Source organism: Sturnira hondurensis, unplaced genomic scaffold (genome assembly GCF_014824575.4).
Source record: "Sturnira hondurensis isolate 20B ecotype Veracruz unplaced genomic scaffold, ASM1482457v3 Scaffold0020119, whole genome shotgun sequence".
Classification (NCBI taxonomy): Eukaryota; Metazoa; Chordata; class Mammalia; order Chiroptera; family Phyllostomidae; genus Sturnira; species Sturnira hondurensis.
The window spans coordinates 5,111,731-5,139,299 of NW_028092750.1; the positions used below are offsets into that span (position 1 = coordinate 5,111,731).

Here is a 27,569-nt window from a genome sequence, read left to right on the forward strand (position 1 = left end):
AAAGCCTCAGTTTCTCGATCTATAAAATGGAGAAGAGGGAGGCGTGGGGGAAAAAGCCACCATGGAGGGCTCAGAGGCAGAGGGAGAGTTAGCCCAGACTGGGGGGCAGGCAGCTGGGCTGTGGCCCTGGTAGGGGTTGACTGAGGACAGCAGTGCAGGCAGGCAGACAGGGTAGCCAGAATGACAGATAGAAGGCTGGGGGTACTGGGGGAATGACCAAGAGAGTCGCACTTTGCAGGGCCTCAGTGTCAGTTGTGACATAGGGCAGGATCCCACGGGAGGAAATGCCCAACTTGGCCTGGAATACAGCCACGTCTCTGCTTTCCCTGCAGAGAAAGACCTGCAGATCCTTAGCAAAGGAAGGAGACTTCCTGAAGTCTCTGCAAATCAAAGGACCATAGGTTTGGGAGCTAGTTGGGTGCTCTCCCTGTGCTGGGCAGGATGGAAGCAATAATAAATATTGCTGCAATTCTGGATGGACTCATACATAAAACCCCACCCGCTTTGTCATGGGACCCTCATAGGTGTCCTGTTGGGTAGCAACTAATAACCCCACTAGGTAAGAGGAAGCAGGATTAGCGAGGGGAAGCAACTTTGCCAAGGAAACCCAGCTGGTGGTGGAGTGCATGCGCTAGAGGACTCCCTGGCTGTTATCAGACCCCACCCTCCACTCCAGGCTTACTCAACTGCTGAGTAAGGTGACCTTAGGCTGAGAGGGTGACCTTTACCCAAAGAACACCTATGCAGTGGGTGAGGACCACAGAGGAGACAGTGTCTGGGCTGCAGTTATGGGGTGGGTGTCTCCTGACTGGGCACAGAGTAGGGGCAGTGCCCAGGAAGGCTTGGGGGCTCTGAGGTCATGCACTTCCTGCCCCTTGGAAGCCCAGTGGGAAATGAGGTCTGTTGGTGCCCTAAACTGATTCAGGTGCGTTGAGTACTGTATGGGGAGCAGAGGGGAGGGCAGAAGGCTCCCACACCTGGGCGTGGGGAGGACAAAGGGACAGGGGCCTTAGGGATGGGGGATAGTAAACAGGAGTCTAAGTTAATGCTGAGGACCCAGCTCAGTATCTCCTGGGCCTCAATGTAAGTGGCAGTTGTGAAAGGGCATCAGCAGGGACACTGGCCCTGAGGGCACCAAGGGCATGGAGGAACCCTTTGGGTGGCATGGTAGGGGTTGTGATGACTGACCCCATCTGACAATGAGGAAGGTGCGTGTCAGAGGGCACGGCTGGTGGCTGAGGGCTAGGAGTTAAGCACAGAAGGCCAGTGCAGAGCTGGGCTGGGGTTTGTGGTCCCCTAGTCAGGCCAGGGCGTGGGCAAAGCGCAGGGTTTGAACCTCTCTGCTGTGTGATATTGGTCAGGTCGCTCAACTTCTCTGTACATAAGAGGCTAAACCGGGGGCAGACGTGGTCAATCCTCACTGGAAGCCTGAGTTAAACTCGAGCTCATCTCTGTGTGACCCTGTGAAGCTCAGGCCCCAGGACACAATGGCCACGGAGAAGCCGCACTAACAACAGAGGCACCCACCGAGTTCACGGTTTTATATCCACATCAGTATCAACGTACCATACAAAACCTGCCTGCCAGCCTAGCTGGGCGGGCAGGAGGGGGTCCACGGCAGCATAGAAAACTGGGGCTCTCGTCCAAAATAGGAGAGAAAATGGGCTTTACAGTCAAGGAAATGTAAAATCAGAACCCAACATGATCCAGAAGTCTGGAGACGGCACTGAGTGGGGCTGCTGGGGCGGCATTGGGTCTCGGACCCCCACCCCCCGCAGTACCTCCAGCAGCGTCAGTTCCTGTGAAGCCTGGGGTCAGGGAGGGCCAGCTCACGAGGTTATTTTTAATAATTTTGCGTTGTGGGGATAACCGGTGGCAGGTTTCACTTCAGGGTTTGGAGGGGAAGTTGGGTCTGTGGGGCGGGACCTGCCCGGCCCCAAATGTCACAGCCGAGGTTCTTGGAAGTGGCCCAGCGAAGTTCCTTCCTGCCCTGACCCCAGATCTATGGCTTAAAAGTCAGGGAACCCAGGCTGGGGCTGAGCACCCCAGGGGCCTTTGTAAACATGGCAGGTACAGGTAGGTGGGGCTTGGGGGACCCCAGGGACCTGCAGGGGCAGCCAGAGCCATAAGGAGGGCAGTGCCCGTGGGGAAAGGGGGTATGGAGTGGAGGAGGTGAATTCCCCTAACACAGAGACTTAGAGATACTGAGGCTAAGAGAGACAGAGAGATGGGGATAGAAAGAGACAAAGTGACAGGGAGAGACACAGACAGGCAAACAGAGAGGAGAGATCTCAGAGAGAGACAAAGTCGTAAGGAGATGAAGAGGAAAAGAGATTGAGACAGGGAAAGATTCACAAAGAAGAGAGATAGACAGAACCTGAAACAGACAGAGAGACGGAGCCCAGGGCCGCAGCTGCCTGGGCCAGGCAGCTCAGCTCTGCTCCAGGTCAGCGGGCCGTGGGTGGGGGCCCAGGGCCAGGCGCCCGCACAGGGTGGGCCAGCGTAACGGTGAGCGCGTCGTTGTGCTGCACTAGGGAGGTGTGCTGGTAATGCAGCACCAGCTCCTTCAGCGATCCATACAGGTTGTAGGGCTCTGCAAAGCCCAAGCCAGTGGCCGTGCGGTAGATGACACAGTGCTTGGTGTCGCCGTCCACCCTGTGGTGTGGGCAAATAGGTGGTCAAATGGGTGGCACTCCACGGGCTCGCCCAGCCACTTCTCCAATCCAGACCCTGACATGGTCCAGACCCCACTGCCTCTGGCCTGGATGCTGTCCCAGCTTCCTCCCCTGTCCCCAATAACCCCTTCTTCCTGTGGCAGCCACAGGGGTCTTCTTCCCAAGTCCCAGCACACAGCAGATGCTCAATAAGAGCTCTTGAAAGGAACATGCAGCTCCTCTACCCCACCAGGCACTCACACCACAGAGCATGCATAGCAGCCCCGCTGGCTGCTCTCACGGATGAGGAAGGTTCCATCCCGCTTGCCGCTCAGCATTTCCTCAGCCTGCGTGCGGTTGATCTTGCCCACATACCACGTGCGTTCCTCGTGGTGGGGGAGGTCTTCTTCATCCTCCATCAGGGAATACTGGCTGTGGAAGGGGCAGGGAGGGACCCTGGTCACTTACCCACCAGCCTCTGAGGCATCCTGGAGGATGTTCCCTGGGCAATGCTCCCTTCCAGGTGAACTCCTACTCATTCTTCAAAACCCACCAAAAATGGCCCATCTTCTGGGAAGTCCTCCCTCCCCCCTTCAGGTGGTCACTCACTCCTCAGTCTCATTTTTGATTCCCAACCACTCGTTGATTTTCTTCTGTCGGGCACCTTTCTGGGTGAGCCACCTGGGAGGAAGAGAAAAGGTGGTTCACGCAGCAGAGGCAGGGCCAGCCCACAGGGGCACAGTCCAGCCTGGCTAGAGGTGAGGGTTGTCCAGCAAGGGTGGGTTTTGGTGTGATAGTGCCAGTTGCCACACAGGGCCAGCCTTGGCTTGGCCAAGCACAGCCTGAAGGTGGGAGAGACTGGCTGGCTCTGTCAGAAAACCCTGTTTATTGTTTCTGTTGACACATACGGAGCCTCCAGAATGCACCATCCCACAGGGTCTTATCACCACCAGAGGCTTAGCCTTAGGGGCTGCACATAGTGCTGTAGGCCTTTGCATGGGGCAGTTATCTGTGTATTTTACTTTCCCTAGCTGGAAAGGGGGAAATTTTTAAAATATTTATTGATTTTAGAGAGGAAGGGGGAGGGAGGGAGGGAGAGAGGAGAGTAGTGAGAGACAGAGAAACAGAGAGACATCAATTTGTGGTCCCACTTATTTACGCATTCACTGGTTGATTCTTGTATGTGCCCTGACTGGGGATCAAACATGCAACCATGGCATATTGGGATGATGCTCTAACCAGCTGAGCTCCCCGGCCAGGGCTGGAAAGGGAAAACTACGAAGGACTTGGAGAGGACTCAGCACAGCACCCAGCACACAGCAGGTGCACACATCTCTTCCCAGGTGGGAAATGAGCCCTTGCCAAGATTCTCACAATAGGGCCACAGGCAAGCGCAGGGCACTCACACCAGGTACTGGTCTCGGATCTTGCGCAGCTGCATGAGGTCCGGCTTCAGGCTGTTCATGCGCTTATCGATCTCCCGGTTGTCCAAGGCCTGGGTCCGCAGCTCCTGTTCCAGCTTGGTGCGGCTCTCGTGGATCTCAGCAATGCGAGACTTCAGCCGCTCTGAGTTCAGCAGGATTCTGGGAAAGGAGTGTGGCTCAGAGGCCTTGGATGGCTCCCAGCCTCAAGTTTTTGCATATGCTGCTTCTGATTTCTCTTCTGGTGAACTCCTATTCAGCCTTCGAAGACCATTTTGACGGACCCTCCCTTCCCCCAAACTCCAGCTGCCCCCTTTTTCCTTTCTTTCCCCATTTGCACTGCACTGGACTGAATGGGGTAGAGCAGGGCAAGGGAGCTGGACTCACCTCTGCATCTCCTTCTCATTGCCCTCACGCCGGAAGCGCTCCAGATACTCCTTGCTGCACTTCTCTTGAGTCTGGCCCTGCTCTTCGAAGATCTTGATGGTTTCATTGAAGGCCTCGATTGCAGTGCGCTTCATCTGCAGCTCCTGGAGGAGAGGGTGAATCTTAGCATCTCCTGGGACTCCCCACAAGCTCGTCATGAGGGCGATGGCAGATCCCAGCCGTGATACAGAGATTTTGCCCAACCTGTTCCATCTGCCAGGCATGTCATCCCTCTAGCTCCTACTAAACCAAACGAACTCCTATTCAACCTTCAACCCCTCGTTCCCCAAACCCATTTCTCCTTCATAAACTCCTTTGGGTGCCTTACCAACACCTGGACTTGTTAGCTTTGCTGAGAATTCATGACAAATCTAGTTGCTACAGTTAGTGGGGCTCCTTTTCAGAGTAGGTGCTATACCAAGCGCTTCCTGCGCACCACCTCACAGAACCTGCCAACAGCCCCTATAAAGTCTGAACTATTAACGGGAAAAGTAAGACTCAGGGAGCCTAAGTCATATCCAAGGTCATGATGCTCCTAATAGATTCCATGCAGGCATCTTGTCCACCCAGAGCCTTATATGACCATCAGCAAAAAGAGGAGAAGGAAGAAGCCCTTCAGGAGCCACGGGAGAGACTAAGCCATTGCCAGCCTGACAGCCGTTGCCAGACAGTCGATCGGAGTAACTTGCATCTTGGCTTGCCAAAGGACGTTATCAACACAGTGCCAGAGTGAAGAAACCACCCCTTCCCCTTTTAGAAGATACTTTCTTTAATGTGAGACCTCCTAACCGTCTGTCTTGCCCCACATCAGATTATCGCCATCACTGTGAATCACCTCTAGGTTGCAGGGGCCCGAGAAAGAATTAAGACACAGTTCCAGTTTACAGGTGGGGAAACTGAGGTCCTGAGAGATGCACAGGCTTAACTGAGAACCTCCCAGGTCTCAGCCCAGCTGCTTCTGAGGGGCTGGCTGGTGTTGTCTCATTTGTTCTTTTCTTCTCTTTTTTTCAACCATGTGCATTTACTTCTATGCTTTCAGGGCAGTCTCCAGTGCTAAGTGACTGCTCTGGGACCTGCAAGAAGTTGTCTGTCCACATGGCCTTGCCACTGGCCCCCACGCCTCAGTCTCCTCGTGTGCACTGGCCCGTGGTACCTGGGAGGTGCGCGTGTACTCCTCGTACAGCTGGTCATACTCGCGGCTCTTGTCCTGGTACTGCTGGTGGTACACTTTGAGCTGGGCACCCACGGCTTCCACGCTGTCTTCTTTGACGATCTGGTCCTGAGGATACCCAGTGTGAGGTCAGTGGACACTGGGTGAGGTCAACTGGCAAACTGAGGCCCAGGGCTACCCTCTCTAGCTCCCGCCCAGGTCCCAGACCTGCTGGTACTTGGACACAGGGTACAGAAGCCGCGTGTCCAGTTTGGCATTGTACTGGGCCAGTGACTCGTGGCGGTAGTGGGTGATGAGGTCCACGACGGAGCAGAAGGTGAGTGGTTCTGAGAAGCCATAGTGCCCATCACGGTGGAAGACCTTAATTAGCTTGTTGTTCCCGCCTTTCCTAGGAGTGGATAAGAGGGGGTATCAGTGTCCACTAGGATCCCCAGGTTTCCTGACCCTGACACCGCACACGTTCTCCTCTCACCTCTCACCCCAGTCATCCCAAAGAAACAGGCCCCCACCTGAGGGTCAGCGTGTACTCTCCCTGAATCTTGCTGGAGGCATCTCGGACCAGGAAGGTGCCGTCAGGTGTGTCCCGGAGTTTCTCGTTCACCTCCTCCCTGTGAGGATACCCAGGATTGGGGTCACGGACCACAGACCCGGTCCTTCAGGCCCTTCCCACCACATGGCACTACTCCACGACCCTACCTGGAGATGTCACCCCAGTACCACTCAGCATCTTGCAGGGAGGGCGGCGGGGTCCCCCCATTGGCCAGCCCTGCAGGGGCCGGCTTTACTTTAGGTGGTTTAGGTGGCAAAGCTGGGGGAAAGAAAAACAAACAGTGAGCACCAACTCTAAACTGTGGTCAGTCCCACTGCACCCGAGCCTGCTGGTGTGGGCGGGGCCTGGAGTCAGCACTCCTGACCCTCCCACAATGAAGATAATGATGCAAAAGGGGTCACCTGGGGGTGCGACCTCCTGTTCCTCCAGGTGCTCCTGAAGCAACTTCTCCACCAGCAGTGCTGGGAAGTCGGGGTTGGGCTCAGTCCTGGGGGAGGGGGAGTGCAGTGAGCGCTGAGCTGTGGTATCTGCACGTGGTCCTGAACGTGCCTGCACTCCTTGGGGGCACACAAGAGAGCTGGGAAGCAGGGCAGATGATGCAGGCAGGTGTGGGAAGCCAGCTGCCACTTACGTATGTAAGAACTCAATACAAAAAGAGTTCAGCACTAGGGTAGGGGAGCAGAGGTGAAGGTGCAGGCACCACACACGTGCCTCTCCTCTGGTCTAGGTCCCAAGTCCTCTGGGGCGGGGTGTCCTTGAAGCTCAGATTCAGCCTTATTACCCTCCCCGCCCCACCCCCATCACAGCAGATGTGGCCTGCAACCACGCCCCGCTCTATGCGCCTCAGGTCCCCACCTTCCCGCTGCTCACCCAACTGGTGCGACCCCTGGCGGAGGCAGTGGGGGAGGCGGCGCACCGAGCAGCAGCGGCCCAAAGGCGACGCCCAGGGCTCGCACAGCGGGACCTGGGGCAGGAGCGCGCCGGGCCACCCGGCCCAGGTGCTGGAGCAGGAAGCGGAGCGTGAGCGCGCGGTGTAGTGGTAGCATCGGGGGCTCCAGCACTGGCCCCACGGGCCCCGCGGCCTCTACAGAAAGATCACCGAGCAGGGAGCAGGGTGAGCCGGGTTCATCTGCCCCAGCTCCTCCCAGCCCAGGGCTCTCCACCAGGCTCACCTCGCAGGGTACGGCAGGCCTCGGCGGCGGCCTCCAGAGTCACAAGGGGTGCAGGCAGCGCCAGCAGGAAACCCTTGATGCCATCAGCCAGGGCTGCTGAGTCCCACTGGTCTATGTCACCCAGGGACCAGTCTGTGGGTGCAGGGGTGCCGTGTTGGTGGGGCTGTTGGAGTCAACTCCCTGCCCCTGTCCCCTTTGAAACTCCCCCTCACCTGTGCAGGGCGCAGGCAGCTCAGGCTTGTAGAGGGATTCACTGTCTAGTCCTGAGGTGGGGAAGAGAAAGAGGAGCCAGACAGCTGTCAAATGCTGCCCTGACCCCATATGGGGACTGGGGTGGCTACTCAACCTCCCAGAGATGAAAGCAGGGGGGAGGAGGTGGCAGAGGACCCAGCACATTCAATGGCAGGTCCAGTGTCCATAGTCCCATTTGCCCCTGGGAGTCAATCCTTGCCCAGTTCAACACAGAGGCTCAGGGCATTTGGGCTCAGCCTTCTCCCAGGCAGAGTGAGCCCAGTAGCCCTGTTAAGGGATGAATCGCCCATCGCCAGAGGTAAGCAAGGAGAATCTGGGGGTTGCGGCCAGAATGAGGCTCACCTGTCCGCTCAATGGCCTCCACAAGCTTCACCAGGAGTGGGGGAGCCACATCAGGTGGGGAGAACTGCTCAGGCAGGTCAGGGAGTGTGAGGCCTGGCAGAAAGGGACAGTGTATTGGTGGGGTCCCTGGAAGGACCCTAGGCCCCTTCCTGGCTTGCTGTTTCTCAGCTAGGGCAGCTCCAGGCAGGGCCCAGCTCAGGCAAGAGCCTGGCTGCTGGACCACCACCCTGGGGAAGGCAGGCACCTGTGGCTGGGGGTGGCAGAGCCAACTTAGGGGGAAACAATTTTCTTGGTCAAGATATCAGTAATGCAGCATCAGAGAACATGTGTAGTGGGGTGATTAGTGTCCTCCCCAAAACATACTAATCCCTGGTACCTGTGGCTGTGACCTTGTTTGGAAACAGGGTTTTTGCAGATTTTGAGATGAGATCATCTTGGGTTTAGGGCCCTAAATGCAATGACCGGTGTCTCTAAGAGGCCATGACAACAAAGGCAGAGACTGGGGTGGTGCAGCCATAAGCCAAGGATGCTTGGAGCCACCCGAGGCTGGAACAGGTAGAAAGGATCCTCCCCTAGACACTGTGGAGGGACCGCGGCCCTGCTAACACTTGATCTTGGACTTCTGGCCTCCAAACCGTGAGAAAATACACTCCTGTGGTTTGAAGCCACCAGGTTTGTGGGAGTTCGTTACAACAGCCCCAGGAGACTCACACAGCAGGTTTCAGCCCCTGCTACTGCTCGCTGCGGGGCCTCCGGCACAGGGCCCGCCTTCTTTGCACCTCAGTTTCCTCAACCGAGAAATTGGCATCATCTCTTCCTTCTTAGTGGGAATAACACAGCAGTAGAGAACGAATAAAAAAGAAAATATCCCTGTCTCGGTTTGAACACCTCACTCCAAAGACATTCCTCTACTTTCTCAGTCCTTTTGTCTTGAAAAATGTATCTCCCCCTTTTTAAAAGGCTGACACCACTCCCAGAGGGTGCCAGGGGCCACCCTGCCCCACCCTCTTCAGGCTCTGAGTTTCCCAGGGGGCCCTTTGTGTTCAGCAGCTCTGCAGGCACTGACACCATTCGATGCCGTCCTGGCCCTCGGCGGGACGCCCTGGCACACAACAGGGGCAAGCCGGGGCCTGTGGGGCCTCCCTGAGTGATGGGCCAGGTGGCGCCTCAAGCTGGAGAAAGGCCCAGCTACATCGAAAACGCCAAGAAAAAAACAGTGAGAGATCAAGGGGAGAGGAGGTGGGTAAAGCCCCAGCTGGTGGGGCTGCCACAGTTCTGAAACTTGACTCTGAAACTTGTCTGTGATCAGTTTGTGAAGTAGGGAGGCTCCATCAGAACAGGCGTCACCCCATTTTATGGACGAGGACCTGAGGCTCAGAGAGGGAACCACCTCACTGTGCGTGCACAGCCCAGGTGACATCGGGGTGCTGCACTCAGTACCTTGCATGGGTTGGAATGGAGGAAACACAGGCAGCCACAGCATGCTCCCCAGCATACCCCTGCTGGGCCCAGGATCCTGGAGGGGCAGGGCCCGAAGGCAGAGACCAATCCTCCCTGTTTCTAGATGAGGAAACTGAGTTCTGGAGAGGCCTTCCTCCCCACCCCCGATGTCACCCAGCCCTGGAAGATTTGGAGGGCGGGACGGCTGCCCTGAGTGGGGATGTGTGTGTGGAGGCTGGACCTGGGCCAGGCAGAGGAGGGAGGCGGCTGTTACCAGGGGGAGAGGCAGATTCTGGCTGGGAGCCCGGATGGGGCCGCCTCCTGCTCCTCCAGACCGAGGCAGGATGCGGGCCCAGGCCCCAGAGACGCCAGATGCTACAAATCCCAAACTAGTACCATACCACCTTGGTGCCCCACTCCACCCCGTGGCATGGGACTCTGTGGCCATCAGTGTTCTCCTCTGGAACAAAACCAGACAGGTCATTGGTTGGGGTCATGGTGACGCCTAGGACCTTCACCTTCACTGGGGGTCCTGAGAGAGTAGTCTCACCCACTTGGTCCCCCCATCTGTACATGGGCCTCACTGGGCAGCTGTGAGGTCGGAGCAGACCATGCCGGGCACTCAGCACTTACCAGCCTCTTCCCCACAACCTGAGCCTTGATTTCCCTGGCTAGAACCCACCCCTGCCCAGCAGGCAGCGACTTCAGCGTGTGCTCAGTGTCCTTGGGTCGCTACTCCCAGCACACCCTTTGGAAGAGGGGATAGCCGAAGGTCTTTAGGGAGGGTGTGTTGCACCCCATGCTGCATGACCTCGATTGTCCCATCCTTTCTGGGCTTCACGGATCCCTCCATTTTGGAAACTGGTTAAAATCAGGGTAATAAAGGAGGTGCCTCAAAGGACTAGACTCTGGTTGCAAACCACAGAATGAAGCTAAATTGAGCCTCTGAATTCTACTGTCTCTCCACTGTCTTCAAAATGAATCCTATGATGTTCCCGAAGAGCGGCCCCTGTTGCCCTCCCCTTCCTGATTCCATTCGGCCCTGCTGGCTTTTCCCTGAAGCCGTCACATTCCCACCCCATGGCCTCTGCCCTGCTAGGCCCACTGCCTGGAGCCCGCCAGCCCCAGCTCCTTTCTCACAGTCTTTATCGTCAGCTAATCACATTCTTGCCACTTCTTGAACCAGGCCCATGAGGGCAGGGCCAGGCCTGTGTCCACCCTGTGTCCCCAATACTGTGAACTGTGCCCAGCCCTTGACAGCAGAGCAGCCAACATTTGTCAACTACTCAATGTCCTTATTCCCCCTCCCCTGAAAGAGGTGCCACTGCCTGACACCAATGAGGGACTGAGGGAACACCCCACGCAACCCTGACAGAGCCCCTACCTGCAGCTCACCTGGCTCTGGGCCCCCCTCTCGGGGCCTGGCGGGCAGTGGGCGGGGGCCGCGGGGCCGAGGACCTGGCCGGGCCAGGGTCACAGGCCCCAGGAACTCCACGTAGGTACCCGGGAAGTCACCGCGCTGCCGAGTACGCTCATTGAGGCCAGGCATCCAGCCCACGTTCTGTGGGCAGCGCTCGCTGCCCTCTGCTACACCCAATACCTGCAGGGCTGCCCGGCTCACCACCAGCACATCGCCTGGCAGGAGCTCCAGGTCCTCTGGCCGCTCCCGGCGGAACGGGTACAGTGCCCTGTATTGGAAGCCGTCAGCGCCAGCCATGGTGGGGAGAGGAAGTCCGTATGGTCAGGTGGCTGCTAGAGACCCCAGTGACCCCATCAGTTGGGTGGGGGCCAGGAGGGTCCCCTGGGTCAGCTTGAGGTGCTCAGACCTCTATTTCCACCAAGCAGGTACAGGTGACACAGAGGATACTCATGCCTTGCTTCCTGTCATCACTCCACAACCCGTACAAGGGTCACTCGTTGCTCTGTCCATCATTCGTCAGCTAGTGGGAGGAGGTTGGCAGTGTGGTCTCTGGTCACTCGGTTGCTTTAACCCCCCTCAATCCAAAGGGCTGGGCTGGACCAGGCCACTCACTCCCACATGTGGGGGGCCATCGGTGCCCGAAGCTGGTAGCTCTCCAGGCTGTGCCAGGTGAGGGAGCCAAGGGCACAGGCTGTCACCATGCTCGGCAGGGGATGCTTACCTAGGGGGAGATGGGCAAGGCAGGGCAAGGCAGTGTAAGCCAGGGTAAACTCCTCCCATTCCCAACTCAGAGACAGGCCCAAATCCCTGGTTGGAATCCCCCACTCACTGGGTCGCCTTGGGCCATTTCCTGTCCCTCTCTGGGTCTCAGTTTCCCCAATGTAAAGTGAGTACAATAACTGTCCTTCCTTGGGGTACCTGTCTGAGGCATACTGCATGCTGGGTAAACAAGCTCCGTTAGAGATGAGGAAACTGAGGCTCAGGGCAGGGAGATCTTTGGCCAGGAAGCCAGCACTCAAAACCCCAGATCTGCCTAACTTGAAGGCTGGGGATGGATGAGAGGCGGTAGCAGCCGCATGGCCACACTGACTCAGAGCAGGTAGGGCAACTGGAGACACCGAGGGTGCCGTGGGAGCCCTCAGAAGGGGCTGGGTCAGTTGAGCACAGGAAGCAGCCAGGGCACACAGGGGTCGGAAAGGACGTCCCAGCAGAGTACCCCCTACATGTTGGCAAGGGGATCCCTGATCTCTGCAACGGAGGAGTGAAGAGGCATCCCGACTGACTCAGCACTGAGCCCACAGTAGCTGCTCAGAACATGAAGGGGTCAGTGGGAGGCTGCGGGGACCTTGGCCCCAGGGTGATGGGTGGATGGCAAGAGGGCATCGCAGCCGCCAAGGGGGAGGCTATCGTTTGCAGGTGATGACCAACCCCCAGGAGCCACCAGTCTCAGGGAGACAGAGCTCACACACACATTCCCAGCATCAGCTTTGCAGGTTCAGTGCTTCTGAGAGGTTGGCATGGGGGTGATTTTCTAGAAGGCAAGCCCTCACTAAAGACAGGAAGGGGCACTGGCCGCATGCAAAGGCTTGAGGTGCAAGTTGCTTGCCAGTAGTTCAGGGTGGCTTCAGGAAAGTCACCGACTACACAGGGCCTCTGCCAGGGAGGTTGGAGCTTCCCCCCCAGCCCCACTACCACCACCACAAAGAGCCCCAGGAGATGTCCAAGGGGGAGCAGAGGATCCACATCCCAAGGTGCTCCAACTTATCTGCCCCATGACCCCTGTACCCCCATTCTACAGGTGGTGAAACTGAGGTCCAGAGGGGAAAGGTCCAAGAAACTGCCTGGATCCGCTTGCCTGCACTCGTTTGTACACGCCCGGTGTGCGCTCCAGGACCCAGTGCTTTCCAAATCTAATAGGCAGAGGGTGGCAGAGCCAGGCCTGGCGGGGACTCCACGGCTGGAAGCAGGGCCTGCGCGCTCATGCGTGTTCAGACGCACAGGCAGACTTTCGTGGACCCCTCAGCCCACGCCAGGGACCGGAAGTGGAGCCGACCCTGGAGCCTCGTACCCTACTATGCCCACACAATGCCTGGAGCCCCTCATTTTTCCTCGACGCCTCACTGCCAGCAGTGCCTCCCTCCATTCCGGACTCAGGACCCAGCCCCTTATCTTTGCCTGGAGGACCCTCCACCCTGGTCCGCCCCCACTTTGCACGGTCACTGCATGGCTGCCAGGTAGAGCCCGAGGCCTCCAGCTTTCTCTGCCCCCCCCAGCCCCACATTCTGTCTAGGAGCCCCGCATTTGCACGCACCCCCAGCCCCGCTTGCCACGCCAGCAGGCCAGGACTTACTGGTCGTGGCCACTAACGTCGACGCCACGGCAGCCGTAACGAAGAGCGCAGCTCGACCCGTGGCTCCACCAGGGCCGCCGTCAGCGACACCGCGGGATCCCCGCCTCCCCTGCTGCCGAGGTTCCGAACGGCCCGGCCCACCCTCAGCGGAAATAGCCGAGCACATTCGGGTCGGGCGGGCGAAAGAAGGACGAGATAGAGCCAGGGGAGGTCCGAGTGCTTCCGGAAAGAGCCGAATATACTCGCGCGGGACTGGAAAGTAGAGTGTCCGGGTGATAGCCAATCATTTCCGGAAACAGCCGAACACAATCGGGTTAGATTACTGATCCCGAGGTTAACTTCGGCTGGACTGGCTAAATTTAGATAGGACCCAGCGAGTCTGGAATAGCCCAACGCAATCGGATCTGACGAGCGATTCCGAGGCTGGGCTCGGGTGGGCTCGGCTGAGTTTAGCGACGCCCAAACGATTCCGGAAATGGCCGAGCATGCTCCTCCAGGACTGGGAATAGAAGTTGAGTCCCTAGACTGTGGAATTTCTGGAAAGAACGTAGCGTGCTCTGTGCCAAATGAGGCCCTAGGAGAGACAGGCCACCAGCTTCCGGAAATTGCTAAAGAATGGACGGCTGCCGAGGGCGGGTGATGTGACCCAGAGCTCAGGAAATAGGAGGCCATGGAGCGGGTAAGAGGCTACCAGAGAAAGCTGTGGACACCAGCCGGTAGTTCAGTTGGTCAGAGCCTTGTTCCTGATCTCCAAGGTTGGGAGTTCGATCCATGGTCAGGACACATACAAGAGTCAATCAACGAATGCATAGATAAGTGTAAAAACAAGTCAATTAGAAAAAGAGAGCAAGCTGTGGAACCAGAAGGAGCCGGGGTTGCAGTCGTTTCCATGGCAGCCGAGAGCGTCCGGAAGCAGTTGCATGAACTCCGGCCTATCCTATGCCTGAACACTTCCAACAGGGGAACAAATACAGATGGCTATTAGCCAAATGCACTGGGGCGTGGCCAAAGGTTTCCAGCTGAGAGCTAGATAAGTAAACAAACGTACTGGGGCTGAGCTGGGTTCGGAGACCGGGGTAATTTTAGGTCATAGCCCAAGCAAGTATAAAAAGGACACAAAAAGTGGTTTATTTATTAACAGAGTTGAGGGCCCCAGACGGGTGTCTGAATGAAACTTAATTAAAAAAAAAAACAACACTTCAGAGAGAGAGAGACAGAAAAAGAGAAAAACATCGATTTTTCGTCCATGCATCTATTGGCTGCTTCTGGATCTGCCCTGACCAAGGGATTGAACCCACAACCCTGGTGAATCCAAATGATGCTCTAACCAACTAAGCTACCAGCGCTGAATGAAACCTTTAACCATGGAGTCCAGGATGGGTACTACTCACAGGGAGAGGGCAGCGGGAGACCAGGACAAGAGAAGCCATCAGGGAGAGTTTCGGTGAACTCCATCCAATGCAGCAGGCAGAACCCACTTAAAATGACTTTGAGCAAGGGGTCTATTTTCACCCCACCCCACCCTGCTCTTCCTTTACTCATTTTTGGCCCTTGTTCACAAATCCAGACATTGGAACTCCTCTTTGTCAATGTGGGTTTTATTCACTTTCAGCTTCATGATGGAAGAAAGAAGCAAGTCATGCATAGCCTTGGTCTAGCTCCAACACTAGGCAGTGCTGGAAGAGGGGCAGGGAGGACATGGAGCAGGCTGCAGGATCTGGAAAGTGCTCACAAATGAGCCAGCCACCTCCAAATGGGAGACAGAGGCTTTGGGATGCCCCCATGGGTCACACAGCATCATGGGCTGGCTGGGGTCAGCTGAGTCTGACATCAGACTCTGCATTCAAGCTCCTTTGCTGACAAGGCCCACAGCAGGGCCTGGCTGCATGACTCTCACCAGGCAATTGTGGGACAAGTCTCTGCCCCTCATCAGGCCTCTGTTAATTGTTGTTAAAATGGTGACGATGACACCAGCTCCAGCCTTCTCAAGGCTGGCTGAGGGACAAGCCATGAGTAAAAGAGTTTGGCACATAAAGTCATTGGGATTAGTTTTGTAAACATGAGGAAACCTAGGCACAGAGTGCAGAAGCCATTCTCCCAGAGCCACACAGTGGAACCAAGATTCAGACATGGGCTTCACTACCCCCAGTTTGGGTTTTCTACTCGAATTTCACCCCAGGGAGGCTCCGACACATGGAGGGAACCATCAGCGGGTGTTTCACAGACACACCATATCCTAGTGCTCACCCTGGTGGGCATCAAACATGTGACATCTTGGCCAGGGTGGACATTCTTCTGCCCTGGCAGTGCTCTTTGAGGCTTCCATCTCCTGGGGCATTAATGTCCCCCAGGGGAGTGGATGACCCCTCTGCCTAGATCTGATGAACTCCTACTCATCCGTCAAAGCCCCAGTTCCCACATCCCCTAAGTCCAGAGGACTGGAGGCAGACTCTAACCAGGTTGGTCTCCTGATGGAGGGGAATCAATTACAGACTCTCCAAGTCGCATCCAGATTGGGTCTGGATGAGTGATCTGGGCCACATCCCCATCGGTGTGTCTTGGGTCAGGGATGGGATCAAGTAAAACACAAAAAACTTTAAAAAAAATTTACAAGTACAGAAAAATGAGGAAACAAGAACACAGGTAACCTGTCCAAAGTGCTTCCTTCTGCGCCCCAGGGTCAGGGTCTGCAAATGGGGTCCCAGGTGCAAGAGGCAGGACCCGGGTGGCTCCATCAGGCTATTGTTTACAAAAAGTAATAAATTAGTCACAGGGATTTGCTGCTATTTACAATACTACCCTCAGCCCCCATTCCTGCCCCATCACCCTGACTGATGGGCACCAAAACACGGAGGCACTTGACTCCACCTTCCAGCAAGGACTGTGATGGCTTCCTGCCTCCTGGGTGTGACAGACTGGCGGCTTAGTCTCAATCCAGGTGTCACTTGACTGAAAGAACCTTGCACAAAAAATACATGACTTCCAGGCCAGGGGGAGGCCAGGTGGGATGGATCAGTCCTTCCCACTGGGCTCCAGGGCTCCGGACACAGCCTCAGCACCTTCCACTTCAATCTGTGGCATCACAGTTGGTGGCCTGGTGGCCTCCTCTGCGGGGTCATCAAAGCTCACCTCCTGCACAGCCTCCTGCTTCTTGAAGGAGTCTCGGCGCTCAGACAGGTGCAGCCTTCGCATGACCACCAGCTCGGCATCGGGCCCGTGGCTGCGACGCCCTGGCTCCCCATCCAGCCGCTCACCTGTACCCAGCTTATCAGCTGACTGGCCCCGGCGCAACCTTGGGGANACTTCAATCTGTGGCATCACAGTTGGTGGCCTGGTGGCCTCCTCTGCGGGGTCATCAAAGCTCACCTCCTGCACAGCCTCCTGCTTCTTGAAGGAGTCTCGGCGCTCAGACAGGTGCAGCCTTCGCATGACCACCAGCTCGGCATCGGGCCCGTGGCTGCGACGCCCTGGCTCCCCATCCAGCCGCTCACCTGTACCCAGCTTGTCAGCTGACTGGCCCTGGCGCAACCTTGGGGACCGGGTGGGTGCAGGCAGGGGTGAGGGTGAGCGGGGTGGGGGTGCAGGCACGGGTGGGCAAGCCAGGGGGGAGGGTGGGATGCTGCTGGTGGACTTGCGGCGGCCAGTTTTGTGGCGGGGTGGCCCGAGCTTGGCAGCTAGGCCGTGCAGGGAGCTGGGGCGGGTGTGGCCAGCAGCGGCTGGAGAGGCAGGGCTGCTGGAGCTTGGAGATGCACTGGGTGGGGATGCGGTGTCTGTGGGTGACAGGGGAAGGTCAGGGCCACCAGCCTCATCTCTAGCCTTGAGGTGGGGCCCTGAGACTGACTGCACCTGCCAAAGCCTACACTGTTCCAGGTGGCTACCTATCATGCTTGCTTTTCCTGCCTCTTGTTGTTTGCAAGGCTGTTCCCTGGGCTTAGATCTGGTGAACAGCTGCTCATCCATCAAAGTCCTAGCTCTTATTCATCCACTTCTCACCTGATGACTCGTCATTCATTAGGCCAAAGATACTCATTCACAGTCCATCTGTCCACTGGCCCCCAGACTTATCCAACCAGGGCCCTGCTTACTGACCCACTCTCGGGGGTCAGCCCCAGAGGCCACCTGGTCTGAGGAAGGCAGAGATAGTACAGATAACTCTGACCCATGAGGTCGGGTTGGGGGGTGGCCAGAGGGAGAGAAGTAGTTAGGGTCACCAGGAGTCAGGGAAGGCTTCCTGGAGGTGGTGTGGTGTTCCTCTAGAGGCCTTCCCTGCCTCTCCTCTGGGTTGCCCTGATTGTCTCTCACTGTTGGACCATGTCACCATCCCTTCCTGCACCAAAACGATCTTTCCATGCCCTCTCTTGCCCACACACCCTCTGTGGTTGCCTACTGCCTTAAGCCCAGCTCATAGGCCTGATCCACCCTCCAGTGTCCCCTCTCCAGCCTCCCCCGGCTTGCACATCCCTCCAGTCTAGATGCCTCTATCCAATGATGTTCCGTCTGCTGGGCACACACTTCCCTGGCCCTGCACCTGTCTCTGCCTATGCCCAGGCTGCCTCTTAGACTCCAGTCATCTGTTTCCTACATTATGTTGTCCATCTTCCCATCTCTGTCTGCTCCCTCCTCCCCAGGTGGTCCTGGGTGCACCCACCTGCCAGGGCTTCAGGAGCAGGGCTGCGGCAGGGCATGGTGGGGCTTGGGGAGAGGCTGTGGGTGGGTGAGCCTGGGAGGCTCTCGCTGGATGACAGGGAGTGGTGGAGGCCGGAGGAGAAGCTGCGGCTGGTGTGCAGCACTGATGACTGTTTTGAGATCTTCTTGAAGAGTGACTTCCGCCTGTTGGTGAGAACCTCAGGTACTCCAGTAGCCCTGCCCTCGGCAGGAGCTTCGGGACTGCCACCTCCAGTGCCCCACCACCCCCACCCTGGTCCAGCTGATAGAGGTTCCCCCATCCATACTCCCTGGCTGCTCACCGGTCCTGTGTCTCACGCCGGTGGCTCCGCTTGCTCCTGCGTGCCATGCGGCCTTTGGCCACGTTCTTTCTGGCAGGGCCCACCTTGATGGATGTGTTCTCCAGGGCGGTAGTCCGAAGGGCGATCTTGTTGCTGCTCTGCAGGAGCGATGGTGAGGGGTCTCTCCTGTGTGCCTCCATCCCATGAGCAACCCCCCAATCTCCTGCTTGTCCTCCAAAGCCCCAGATCCTGTCCAGTCATGGACCTAACAATCTGGGCTACGAACATGTGCCCACGTCTGTGTGCCCATCCGATGAACTGTCCACCTATCTGCTGGTCCCAGCTGCTCAGCCCAGCCCGGCCCCCTCCCATGTCTCCCGCTCAGGCCTAAGCCCCTGAGGACGTCTGGCCTGAGGGAGGCAGAGATGGCACAGACCCCAGGGGATCAGAAAGGGCTTCCAGGGGGAGTTGGGGGACAGGGCCTGGGCTTGGGAACAGTGGCGTGGGTGGAGGGAGACCCATGGAGAACCAGCAGTAGAGGCCAAGGGGTGGTGGGGATACTGGCAGCCCTGAGGGTGGACAGGGAGTGGGGGTCTTGGGAACCCCGTGGGTGGGCAGAGGGGGTGGCACCTTCAGCAGCAGCTCAACGACATCCATGTGTACCAGCCCCAGGACTGACTCCCCATTGATGTGCGTGATGAGGTCTCCGGCGCGCAGGCCCGCCTCATGGGCAGGGCTCCCCTCCTCCACACTCTGTGGGGAGATGGCAGGGTCAGCGGTCAACCACCAGAGACGCCAGCAAGCTGCTGCCTTTCACTTGCCTCAGTTTCCCTGACGTTGGGGGCTTCTCAGAGAATGACCACTGGAGAAGGGACAGGCCACGCCCTGGGCTGAGGAGAGGGAGGACAACCCACCCACTGTGCACTTGCCAGCATGACGCCTGAGCTGCATGCCCACTCAGGGCCTTTGTCCCCCTGTCCATCTTGCCCAACCCCCTCATAACTGACAGGGATGGCAAAGACCTAGGGGCACCAGCTCCCTGTCCTGGGCCCCAGGCCCTCAGCTGGGCACCCGAGCAGGGCACAGACAGCCCCACGCCAGGCCCAGCTGGCTGTGCCCACCCCAGGCCAGCTCACCCAGACGACATGGTGCACAGTGTAGACGTCACTGTCACCCATGTAGACTCGGATGGCCCGCAGGCTGAAGCCGTACTTCTTGCCAGAGCTGTGGATGACGATGGGGGGCCGTAGGCTGCCACACACGGGAGATGGGTCTCGACTGGGAGAGGAGTCTCGAGAGGACGGGTTCGAGGACAGTGAGCGTGGGGACAGGGGGCTCATGAGGGGGCCACCGCTGCCATCATCTGCAGGGATGAGGGTTAGGGAGGGGGTCACTCCCTGTGGGCCCCCCTGTAGAGTGCCTTCCCCTTCTACCATGCTGACCACTCTGGCTGCTTCACTGCTGCTCCGTGCTCCAGGCATGCTCCCTCTGCCAGGCCTCTGCACGTGCCACGCTGTGCCAGTCCCCAGGTCTCCCTTCCCCTCTCCTGGGGCTCAGGCCAAACATCAGCTTCTGACACCCCAGCCAAAGCAGACCCCAATCCCCTGGTGACAATGGATGTGGACAGACGAACAAAGACAAGACAGGGCCCCAGGCATTACCAGCTGTGATGATAAGTGACAGGGCGGACACGGAGGCTGACTTGGGCACACAGCCCCTGCTTGGGGAAGTCCTGGACTTCTCAGGGGCCGGGTCTTTGGGGCCCCCTAAGCGGTGGCCCCGGCTGGCATCCAGAGTCCGTGGTGTGGAGTGTCGGGCACCAGTACTGTTGCTCCGTAGGCGTGCCTGACTGAGGGCAGTGGGGTCGGCTGGGGGGTAAGCAGGGTCAGGAGGTTAAGATCGACATGGACACGGTGCAGCCTCTTGGCCTTTGCTCAGGCAATTCCCTCTTCCGGTGTACCCTTCCTACACTCGTCTCCCCAGAAAGCTGCACTCCAAGTGCCTTCTTCCAGGAAGCGTTTTGCCCAGTCATCAGACCCCTAGCTCCCCCTATGGCAGCTCCCAGGCCCATCCCTCTCTCCTGTCCCATCCTGACCCAAGGAAGCTGGAGGCTCCTTAGGGACCACGCTGAGGCCCGAGGCTTCTCCGGAGCCCTGACCTCTCCTATCTTAAATGCTCTCTGAAAAATTCCTACTCATCTTTCAAAACCTATCTCAAAATCGTCCTTTCTCTGGGAAACGTTCCATGATACCACCCCTCCCATCCTCAGCACCACCTACCAGAGAGGCTGGAGGGCTTGGTTGTTGCTGGGGTGGCTGCTGGGGGCAGGTCAGGCTCCCCAAGAGTGAAGATGGGCTTCTTGGAGCCTACAGGGGCTGGGCTGGCCCCCTCATCTTCTGACGAGAAGGCAAACTTGGGCATTGTGTCCGGGCCGGTGGCATTCGGGAGAGATGGGCTAGGTCCCCGCTCAGGCTGGGAAGAGGATGAGTAGCAGGTGGAGCCCGAGGATGTCCAGGACCTCAGCCTGAGCAGGGAAGAGCCCAAGTCATGCCTGCCAGGTACCCACACCCCAGGATACCCAGTCACCCGCTGCGGCCACATCTTAACTCTCAGCCCAGAGTCAGGGGCAATTTGAAAATACAGGGTGAGTTCCCTTGCCTGCTCCATTCTTTGTGTCTACCCAGAGAACTCTTATTCATCTTTTTAAAACCCGGCTTCCAATTCCCACCCTCTAGCAGACATTGATTATTTCTGCTGAGTATGGACTGTGAGGGAGGAATTGGAGTTTTTTAGCAAAGGGTATTCTGGGCAGAGGAAACAATGCCAACAAGAGCTGAGCTGTGCGATGGCACACGGCTGCTCCGTGTTTAGCATGGATAGAAAGGCTAAGACAGAAGGAGTAATGATAGGGGCTAGACTGGCAGGGGTCAGACGGGTTGGCCCGTACATTTGACCCTTTACTCCTAGGCCACTAGGAAGCTCTTTTCAGTGTTAGATTTTGTGGCTCCACCTTCCATCAGGCTTGGAAGCTGGATCTGCTTATACTGACCAGCCCACCTACCGGACCTCAGTGCTCAGCCGGCGGCCATACTCCCCATCGCTGCGCTCCCATCCTTCCTCCCGGTCCTCGCTGAAGCTCCGTTCGGTGAAGGTGGGGGTCGGCTGCACAGCCAGGAACTCAGAGCTGCTGTAGACCTGAGAAGTAATAAAAAATAACAGTAATAAGAAGTGAGGCAGGAGCCACATCCACTCCCTACATGCCCAGTGCTTCCCTGTGATTCACCTCCTTCAATCCTTACTTAGCATGTCCCTAGAGACAGCAGAGTCCATGGTCCACCGTGCAGGTGAGACACCGAGGCTCGGAGAGGCTCAGAGACCAGGGGAACCCAGCCGGGGTTTCCGCTGATGATCAGGACAAGCTGCCCAGAGCCCAGCCCACAGGTAGTGCAGAGGGTTTTTGATCAAATTATAAACAAAGGAAGGAACTTAAGTTTGTGAGACTATGACACTCAGCATAAGCACTCTAGTGACAATTGCCAAAAAGTGGAAACAACCCAAATGTCCATCAGCTGACGAAGGATAAAATGACAAGGTCCATCCACGTGATGGACGTCACTCAGCCCTGGGAAGGACTGAAGCTCGGACACACGCTACGGTGCAGATGAGCCTTGGACACCTCACGCCGAGTGGGAGGGAAGCCAGACACAAAAGGCCACACAGCATGTGACTCTGTCTACATGAAAGGTGCGGAAGAGGCAAATCCGCAGAAGTGGAAAGCGGACTGGGGGCTGTCGGGCTGGAGGAGTGCGTGTAGGGGGTGTAGGGGGCGACCGCTCACGGGGACGGGGTCTCCTTCGGGGCTGATGGAAATGGTCTGGAACTAGGCAGAGATGATGATTGCACAATATTGCGGATGTGCTAAGTGTCAGTGACTTGTACACTCTAAAATGGCTAAAATGTTGTATTTTATGCTGTATTTATCACGGTAAAAAAACCCCGCCCAAGACAAACATTTCCTGAGCATTAGCTGCATCCCAGCTGGGGGCCCACCTTGCTGAACCGGTGGGAGCAGGATGAGAACTGGGGGATCTCCGCAGATGACTCCTCATCATTGGTCTCGTCATCCTCAGAGCCCAGGTGCCGGTACCGTTCCAGGCGTGCTGCGGGAGGGAGAGCACGTGCAGCCGCGTGAGGTGGCTGAGAAGGTGGTGAGGTGAGGTGGGGAGGGTGGCCCAGGCAGGGTGGAGTAGGGGCACCACCAGGGCACAGGCCTGGAGGCAGGCCCAGCATGCCTCAAGTGTGTAGGCACTTAGGGACAAGAGGCCTGGTAGCAGAGTGAATATCTGGGACTCCCTTCCATCCGAGCTGTGCCCCTAAAAGCTGTGGCACGGTCGGTGGGAATCGGTGCATCTGAGCTTTAGTGTCTTCATCCTTGAGATCAGTTGCCTGGAATTAGGAAAACTGTGCACCTCGGATGTAAAGTAGCCTCGCTTTGCAGAAGAGGAAACACACTCAGAGAGGACTTTGGACATGGCCAAGATCACACAGCAAGTTCTGGAGGAGGCGCTGGAAACCGAGGGCATTTGCTGTGTTTGGCTGGAGCCCTGGGTGGGGAGAGTCCACAGAAGTACCTGTGGGGACCCCTCCACAAAGGCTCAGTAAGGTGCCCCACCCTCCCAGACAGGATCCCCTGCTGGGAAGCTGAACCTGCTGGAAGGCCTCAGGCGACGGTGTGCCACTCTCGGCCCCTTGGTTTCTCCTCCTACCCTTTCAGGGGGTGCTGTACCTCCTGAACCCAGAAGCACAGGAAATCCCAGCCAGGGGGCACATTGCACCAGCTTCTCAGAAAGCTCAGGAAGTCAGAAGCTCTAGACCCAAGGCCAGGAGCACAGCCTGGGCAGAGACCCCAGCAGACGCCCCTGTCCGCCCCTGGGTGTCCTACTCACTGTCGAAGTAGCTGGTGTCGTCCTCGGCTTCAAGCTGTGGCACAAACTCGGCCTTGTGTCGCAGAAGCCCTGTCCAGTCCAGTGTCCAGAAGAAGGGGTGCTGCTTCACCTCATGGGTGCCACCTGCAGACACGCCTGGCTGAGCCTGGCCCCTGAGCCAGTGGGTACCAAAACTCGGCCGACACAGAACCAGAAAGATGGGAGGGGGGAGCCAGCCACTCTTAACAGCCCAGAGAGGAACAGAGCTGGGGCTTCAACCCAGGCCCCGCTCTTACTTCTGCCGGATTCTGAGATACCACCACCTGTGGAAACCCCAGAGCCTTAGAAGGGCCTCCTTCCTGGGTCTTTTCACACATTTCTGCTCCATGGAGCAGAGCTGATGGCCTGAAGGTGTCCTGTTCCCAACTCTGGCCCCACTGTTCTCTCCCGTGGCCAGGCTACATCATCAACGTGACCGAAGTAGCAGTGTTAATGGGTTCATGCACAAGTCTCAAATAGTTCCTTAACTATCCACTAGGCGGCTGGGAAAACTGGCATAGTGGGACCTACTGGGCTGGGCCGTTGAGGACCTTGGGACACAGCCCCTGGAGATCTTGCAGGCCCACATACTCACTCAGCCTCAGTGCCGCGCGTCTGTACCAGACCCAGCTACCTGCGATTCCTTCAGGGTCTTGTGCTAATTCCTGGCAAACTCCTATGTATCCTTCAAAACTCCAGCTCTGAGTCCCTCTCCTCCATGCAGCCTTTCAAGTAGAATTCTTATTTACCCCAGCCTCCACACATACCAGTGCCAAGACGGTCCAGTGGGTTCTGCCGGAGAAGCCTGGTAATGAGGTCCTGGGCGTCAGCTGGAAGGGCCTCCTCACCCTCAGGCCACATGATCTCATCTAAGGGGGGAGGGAGTGAAAGGGTGGGGATAGTTCCGCCTAGCACCTCCCCTCGCTCACTGCGCCAGCTGCCTCCTCTGCTCGTCCAACACGCCAGGCTCGGTCCCACTTCCCAGCCTTTTTTAAAAAATTTAATTCTTGTTCAAGCACAGTTTTCTGTCTTATATTCCCAGCCTTTGTTCTGAGCACCCTCCCCTCTTCTATGTCCACAGCTACCTCTCACACCTGCAGGTCTTTGCTCACAGGTCCTGAGGCCTCCACAGCTCTCCATTTAATGCAGCGTCCCGGCCCCCTGCCCCTCCCCTTTCTGCTTTGCCTTCTTAGCATTTTTGGCATCTAATTGCTTCATAATTGGCTTATATATCCCATTTACTGTCCATCTTGCCTGCTGGGCAGTGAGCTCCAGAAGGGCTGTCCATTTTTATCCTCCGTTGTGTGTGCAGATGGGGCCAGGCGCCCCGCAGAGGCATGGCCCACCCACGGGGCTGCTCCCTTCTCTAGCGCAGATGGGGAAACTGCTGCCCTGAGCCCTGGGGGGTGGGCAACGCACCACTGACCACCTGGCCGAAGAGTTCCTCAGGGGTGTCTCCAAAGAAGGGCACGCAGCCCACCAGGAACTCGTAGAGGACGATGCCCATGGCCCACCAGTCCACCGGCTTGCCGTAGCCCTGGCGGAAGATCACTTCGGGCGCGATGTACTCAGGTGTCCCGCACACCTGGGCCGGGCAGAACGGGGAAACTGATGATGGCCCCCAGCCCAGGAGAAACCCCAGGAGAGGCCAGGAGGCTGGGCCCAGGCTGGGAATAAGGGTTTGGTAGAATTAAAATATGTCCAATTTCCTCCTTTTTGCTGCCAAGTCTTGCCATGTCCTGGGGTCAGACTCCAGATGGAGGGGGCCCAGCACCCCGGGGGGCGCCTGCCTGCCCACCTGCTTGTCCATGAATTCCCTGGTGTCCTTCTCAATGTGGCCCTCGTAGAGGTTGGTGGCCATGTTCATGAGCCCGATCTTGGACAGGCCGAAGTCGGTCAGCTTGATGTGGCCGAGCGAGGTGATGAGCAGGCTGTGGGTGGGCAGGCGGCATACTCAGGGCTGCAGCCCAGGCACCGGCAGCTCCTGCTGCCCTGGAGCTTAGCTCCACCCAGGATGGGCTGGAGACCCCCAGGGGACAGAGAGGTCCTTCTGGTGCACAGCCACATTACCACAAGAATCAGTGGGTCTCGGGCACTAATACAAGTTTGGCAAACATCTCCGTGCACCTACTGGGTACATCTGGTGTTGCTATTGAGCACCTACTGAATACTTCGCTATGCAAAACTAAATTTCCTAAGAAGCACAGCACCTCCCAACTGTGTGTTAAACCATCCCCTGAATACCTACTTGGGGGGCAGGTATCTACAGAGTGTTTTTGTGCCAGCGTCCATTATTGTAACACATCAAACATTTTGCAAGCACCTACTGTTTACCTACCATGTTGAAAAATGAACACACCTTGAGCACCTGGTGTATACAGATACGAGTCTGTGCCTCTCGTGAGTGGACCCACTGTTTAAAAACTCACACATCTACCACGTGTGCTGCGGTTTAAGTTGTCTCACTGAAACATATACATGGTTTGCTACGTGACAGAACCATATGCTCTTTCTTTATAAAGTCACGTTTTCACGCACCTCCTGGATACCCCTGCAGCTGAAAAATAAATTTCCCGAGAGCTCCCCGTAGAACTCTGTGTACATGCAGGTTGTTGATGAGCCATCTATTTGGCACCTTCTGTGAACCTCAACTCTGTAAAGAACAATCCCATGCACCTATTATGGGCCTCTGCTGCTTTTGAAAAATAAGGGGTGTTTCCCGAGAAACCCCTGTGCGCAGCAGCTGCGAAAAAAGCTATTTGTGCAGCCACAGGTTCCACCGCCAAAGCCATGTTAAGACAGCCAGCGTTTCCTGGGCTCCTCCAGGCACACCGTCTAAAAAACGTTCCTTTCTTGCCCTGGCCAGGTAGCTTGGTTGTTAGAGCGTGGTTCCAACACGCCAGGGCTGTGTAATGCATTCCCGGTTGAGGCACATACAGGAATAAAGAATGAATCAATCAGTAGAACAACAAATCAGTTTCTCTCTCTCTCTCAAATCAATCAGTAAAAAAGAAAGAAAGAAAGAAAGAAAGAAAGAAAGCAAGAAAGAAAGAAAGAAAAGAAAGAAAGAAAAGGAAAGGAAGGAAGGAAGGAAGAAAGAAAGACAGTTCCTGGTTTTAAAAAAGTCATTCACTTCTTGAACACTTGGACATTTCTTGGCCCCCTGACCCAGCACGACCGGGTCCTTATGGAAAGGGGAAGTCCGGACACAGACATGCACACAGGAGGAGCGCCAAGTGAGCGCTGGGGTGATGCTGCCACAGGCCACGAAACTGCCAGAAGCTGGGAGAGAGGTCCCTCCCTGGTGCCTTCAGAGAGGGGGTGGCCCCACTGACACCTTGATCTTGGACTTCGGGCCTCCAGACTGCGAGAATAAATCTCTTTTGCTTAAGCTGCCTGGTGTGTGGTATTTTGTTAAGGCAGCCCTAGGGAACTAATGTACCTTCTCTTGATTTTGGGGTGTATTTGAAACTTTCCAAGAGAAAACGAAACAGTATTTTTCTCAAGCACCTACTGTATGCGCCTATCCTTCTCTCAACCCTTTAAGGCTGGGCAACTTCCTGCCCCATCTCGCACATGAGGGACCTGAGATGGGCAGGCCCTCCACTGGGGTCTGACCTGAGAAGCTCAGAGGACCCCATCCCACTCTGGGATGATCTCAAGAGGCCCATTGGGCACAGCGCTTCCTTAGGGCATCAAGCACAGGCCTAGGTATACAGCAGGTGCCAAATACATATTTGCGTTGTTTTCTAAGCCTCTTACAAATTACGAGATGCCCTGAAAACACACAGGGCTCTTATTGCTTATGTTCACAACTCCACACAGCAAGTACCCAAGAAACATGGGGTTCTTGCTTCATATCCAGAGGGCACTCAGTACATGGGTGAGCCCTTTCCTCTGTGCACCACAGGTGCTCAATTCGTGCAGGGGAGAGTGCTTTTAAAATTATGTAGGGGTTACAAAGCAGGAAGGATTATTCACATTAATGCTCATGTCTCCCCCCGTCACCCATCGAGAACTGGCACATCTTAGGTGCTTACTAGATGCTGGAATAAAATAAATATTCTAAGACTCCCGATCAACATTCGTCTCTTCCTTTCCTGCATTAAAACATAACATGTGCTCAAGACACGCACAGTCCCTTTCTTCACGTATAAGTTTTAGAAACATGCACGCTCCCTTTCCCTAAATATAGCTGGTGCCTAAGTGCGTGCTCGCTCTCCTTGTGCGGCAGCAGCTCTGAGTGCATGATTCCTTCCTATGTCCAGTTTATGCGTCCTAAGTGCACATTCCCTCTCCTTGCCTGGCTCCACATCCATAAGTGCACAGTCCTTTCCCTGCATACAGCAGGTGCCTATTAAATAACTGTTCTCTCTGTACACACCAGGTGCTCACCATGTGCAAGTTCCCTGCCTTCTCGTTAGTAGGGACCCCATGATGCCAAAAGAATCCCGATAGGTG

At 56.6% G+C, this 27,569-nt stretch overlaps 2 protein-coding genes across 9 annotated transcripts in view; both read right to left on the reverse strand.

Moving 5' to 3' along the window:
• Positions 1-1,526: 1,526 nt before the first annotated feature.
• Positions 1,527-13,394, reverse strand: PIK3R2 (phosphoinositide-3-kinase regulatory subunit 2). The gene is made up of 16 exons (XM_037028958.1): positions 13,199-13,394; positions 10,824-11,569; positions 7,989-8,081; positions 7,607-7,657; positions 7,395-7,526; positions 7,093-7,306; positions 6,624-6,709; positions 6,369-6,480; positions 6,182-6,280; positions 5,880-6,060; positions 5,655-5,780; positions 4,463-4,605; positions 4,061-4,237; positions 3,264-3,335; positions 2,916-3,086; positions 1,527-2,655 (listed from the first exon to the last, which is right to left on the reverse strand). Exons 2-16 carry the CDS (start codon positions 11,143-11,145, stop codon positions 2,448-2,450), a joined length of 2,187 nt encoding a protein of 728 aa, XP_036884853.1. The 5' UTR covers positions 11,146-11,569; positions 13,199-13,394; the 3' UTR covers positions 1,527-2,447.
• A 1,384-nt stretch (positions 13,395-14,778) lies between these two features.
• MAST3 (microtubule associated serine/threonine kinase 3) overlaps positions 14,779-27,569 on the reverse strand; it is a 35,001-nt gene continuing 22,210 nt past the window's right edge. For 5 of the 8 annotated variants that reach the window (XM_037028957.1, XM_037028956.1, XM_037028955.1 and 2 more), the window contains 14 exons: positions 24,907-25,039; positions 24,528-24,693; positions 23,876-23,977; positions 23,091-23,213; positions 22,195-22,304; positions 21,206-21,339; positions 20,424-20,668; positions 19,806-20,012; positions 19,281-19,507; positions 18,775-18,897; positions 18,166-18,302; positions 17,847-18,028; positions 16,728-16,968; positions 14,779-16,490 (listed from right to left, as the gene is read on the reverse strand). In XM_037028957.1, coding sequence (XP_036884852.1) covers positions 16,211-16,490; positions 16,728-16,968; positions 17,847-18,028; positions 18,166-18,302; positions 18,775-18,897; positions 19,281-19,507; positions 19,806-20,012; positions 20,424-20,668; positions 21,206-21,339; positions 22,195-22,304; positions 23,091-23,213; positions 23,876-23,977; positions 24,528-24,693; positions 24,907-25,039 — 2,410 coding nt within the window. In that variant the 3' untranslated portion in view covers positions 14,779-16,210. The other 3 variants (XM_037028953.1, XM_037028951.1, XM_037028952.1) reach the window with 3 other exon arrangements.

What these genes read in the sequence shown, in the direction of transcription:
- PIK3R2 (XM_037028958.1), bottom strand. Translation starts at nt 11,145, where the DNA reads ATGGCTGGCGCTGACGGCTTCCAATACAGGGCACTGTACCCGTTCCGC. An exon ending in GAGTACACGCTGACCCTCAG is followed by an intron (nt 6,061 to 6,181) that starts GTGGGGGCCTGT and finishes ATCCACTCCTAG; the next exon opens with GAAAGGCGGGAACAACAAGC. An exon ending in CTGTGTCCAAGTACCAGCAG is followed by an intron (nt 5,781 to 5,879) that starts GTCTGGGACCTG and finishes GGGTATCCTCAG; the next exon opens with GACCAGATCGTCAAAGAAGA.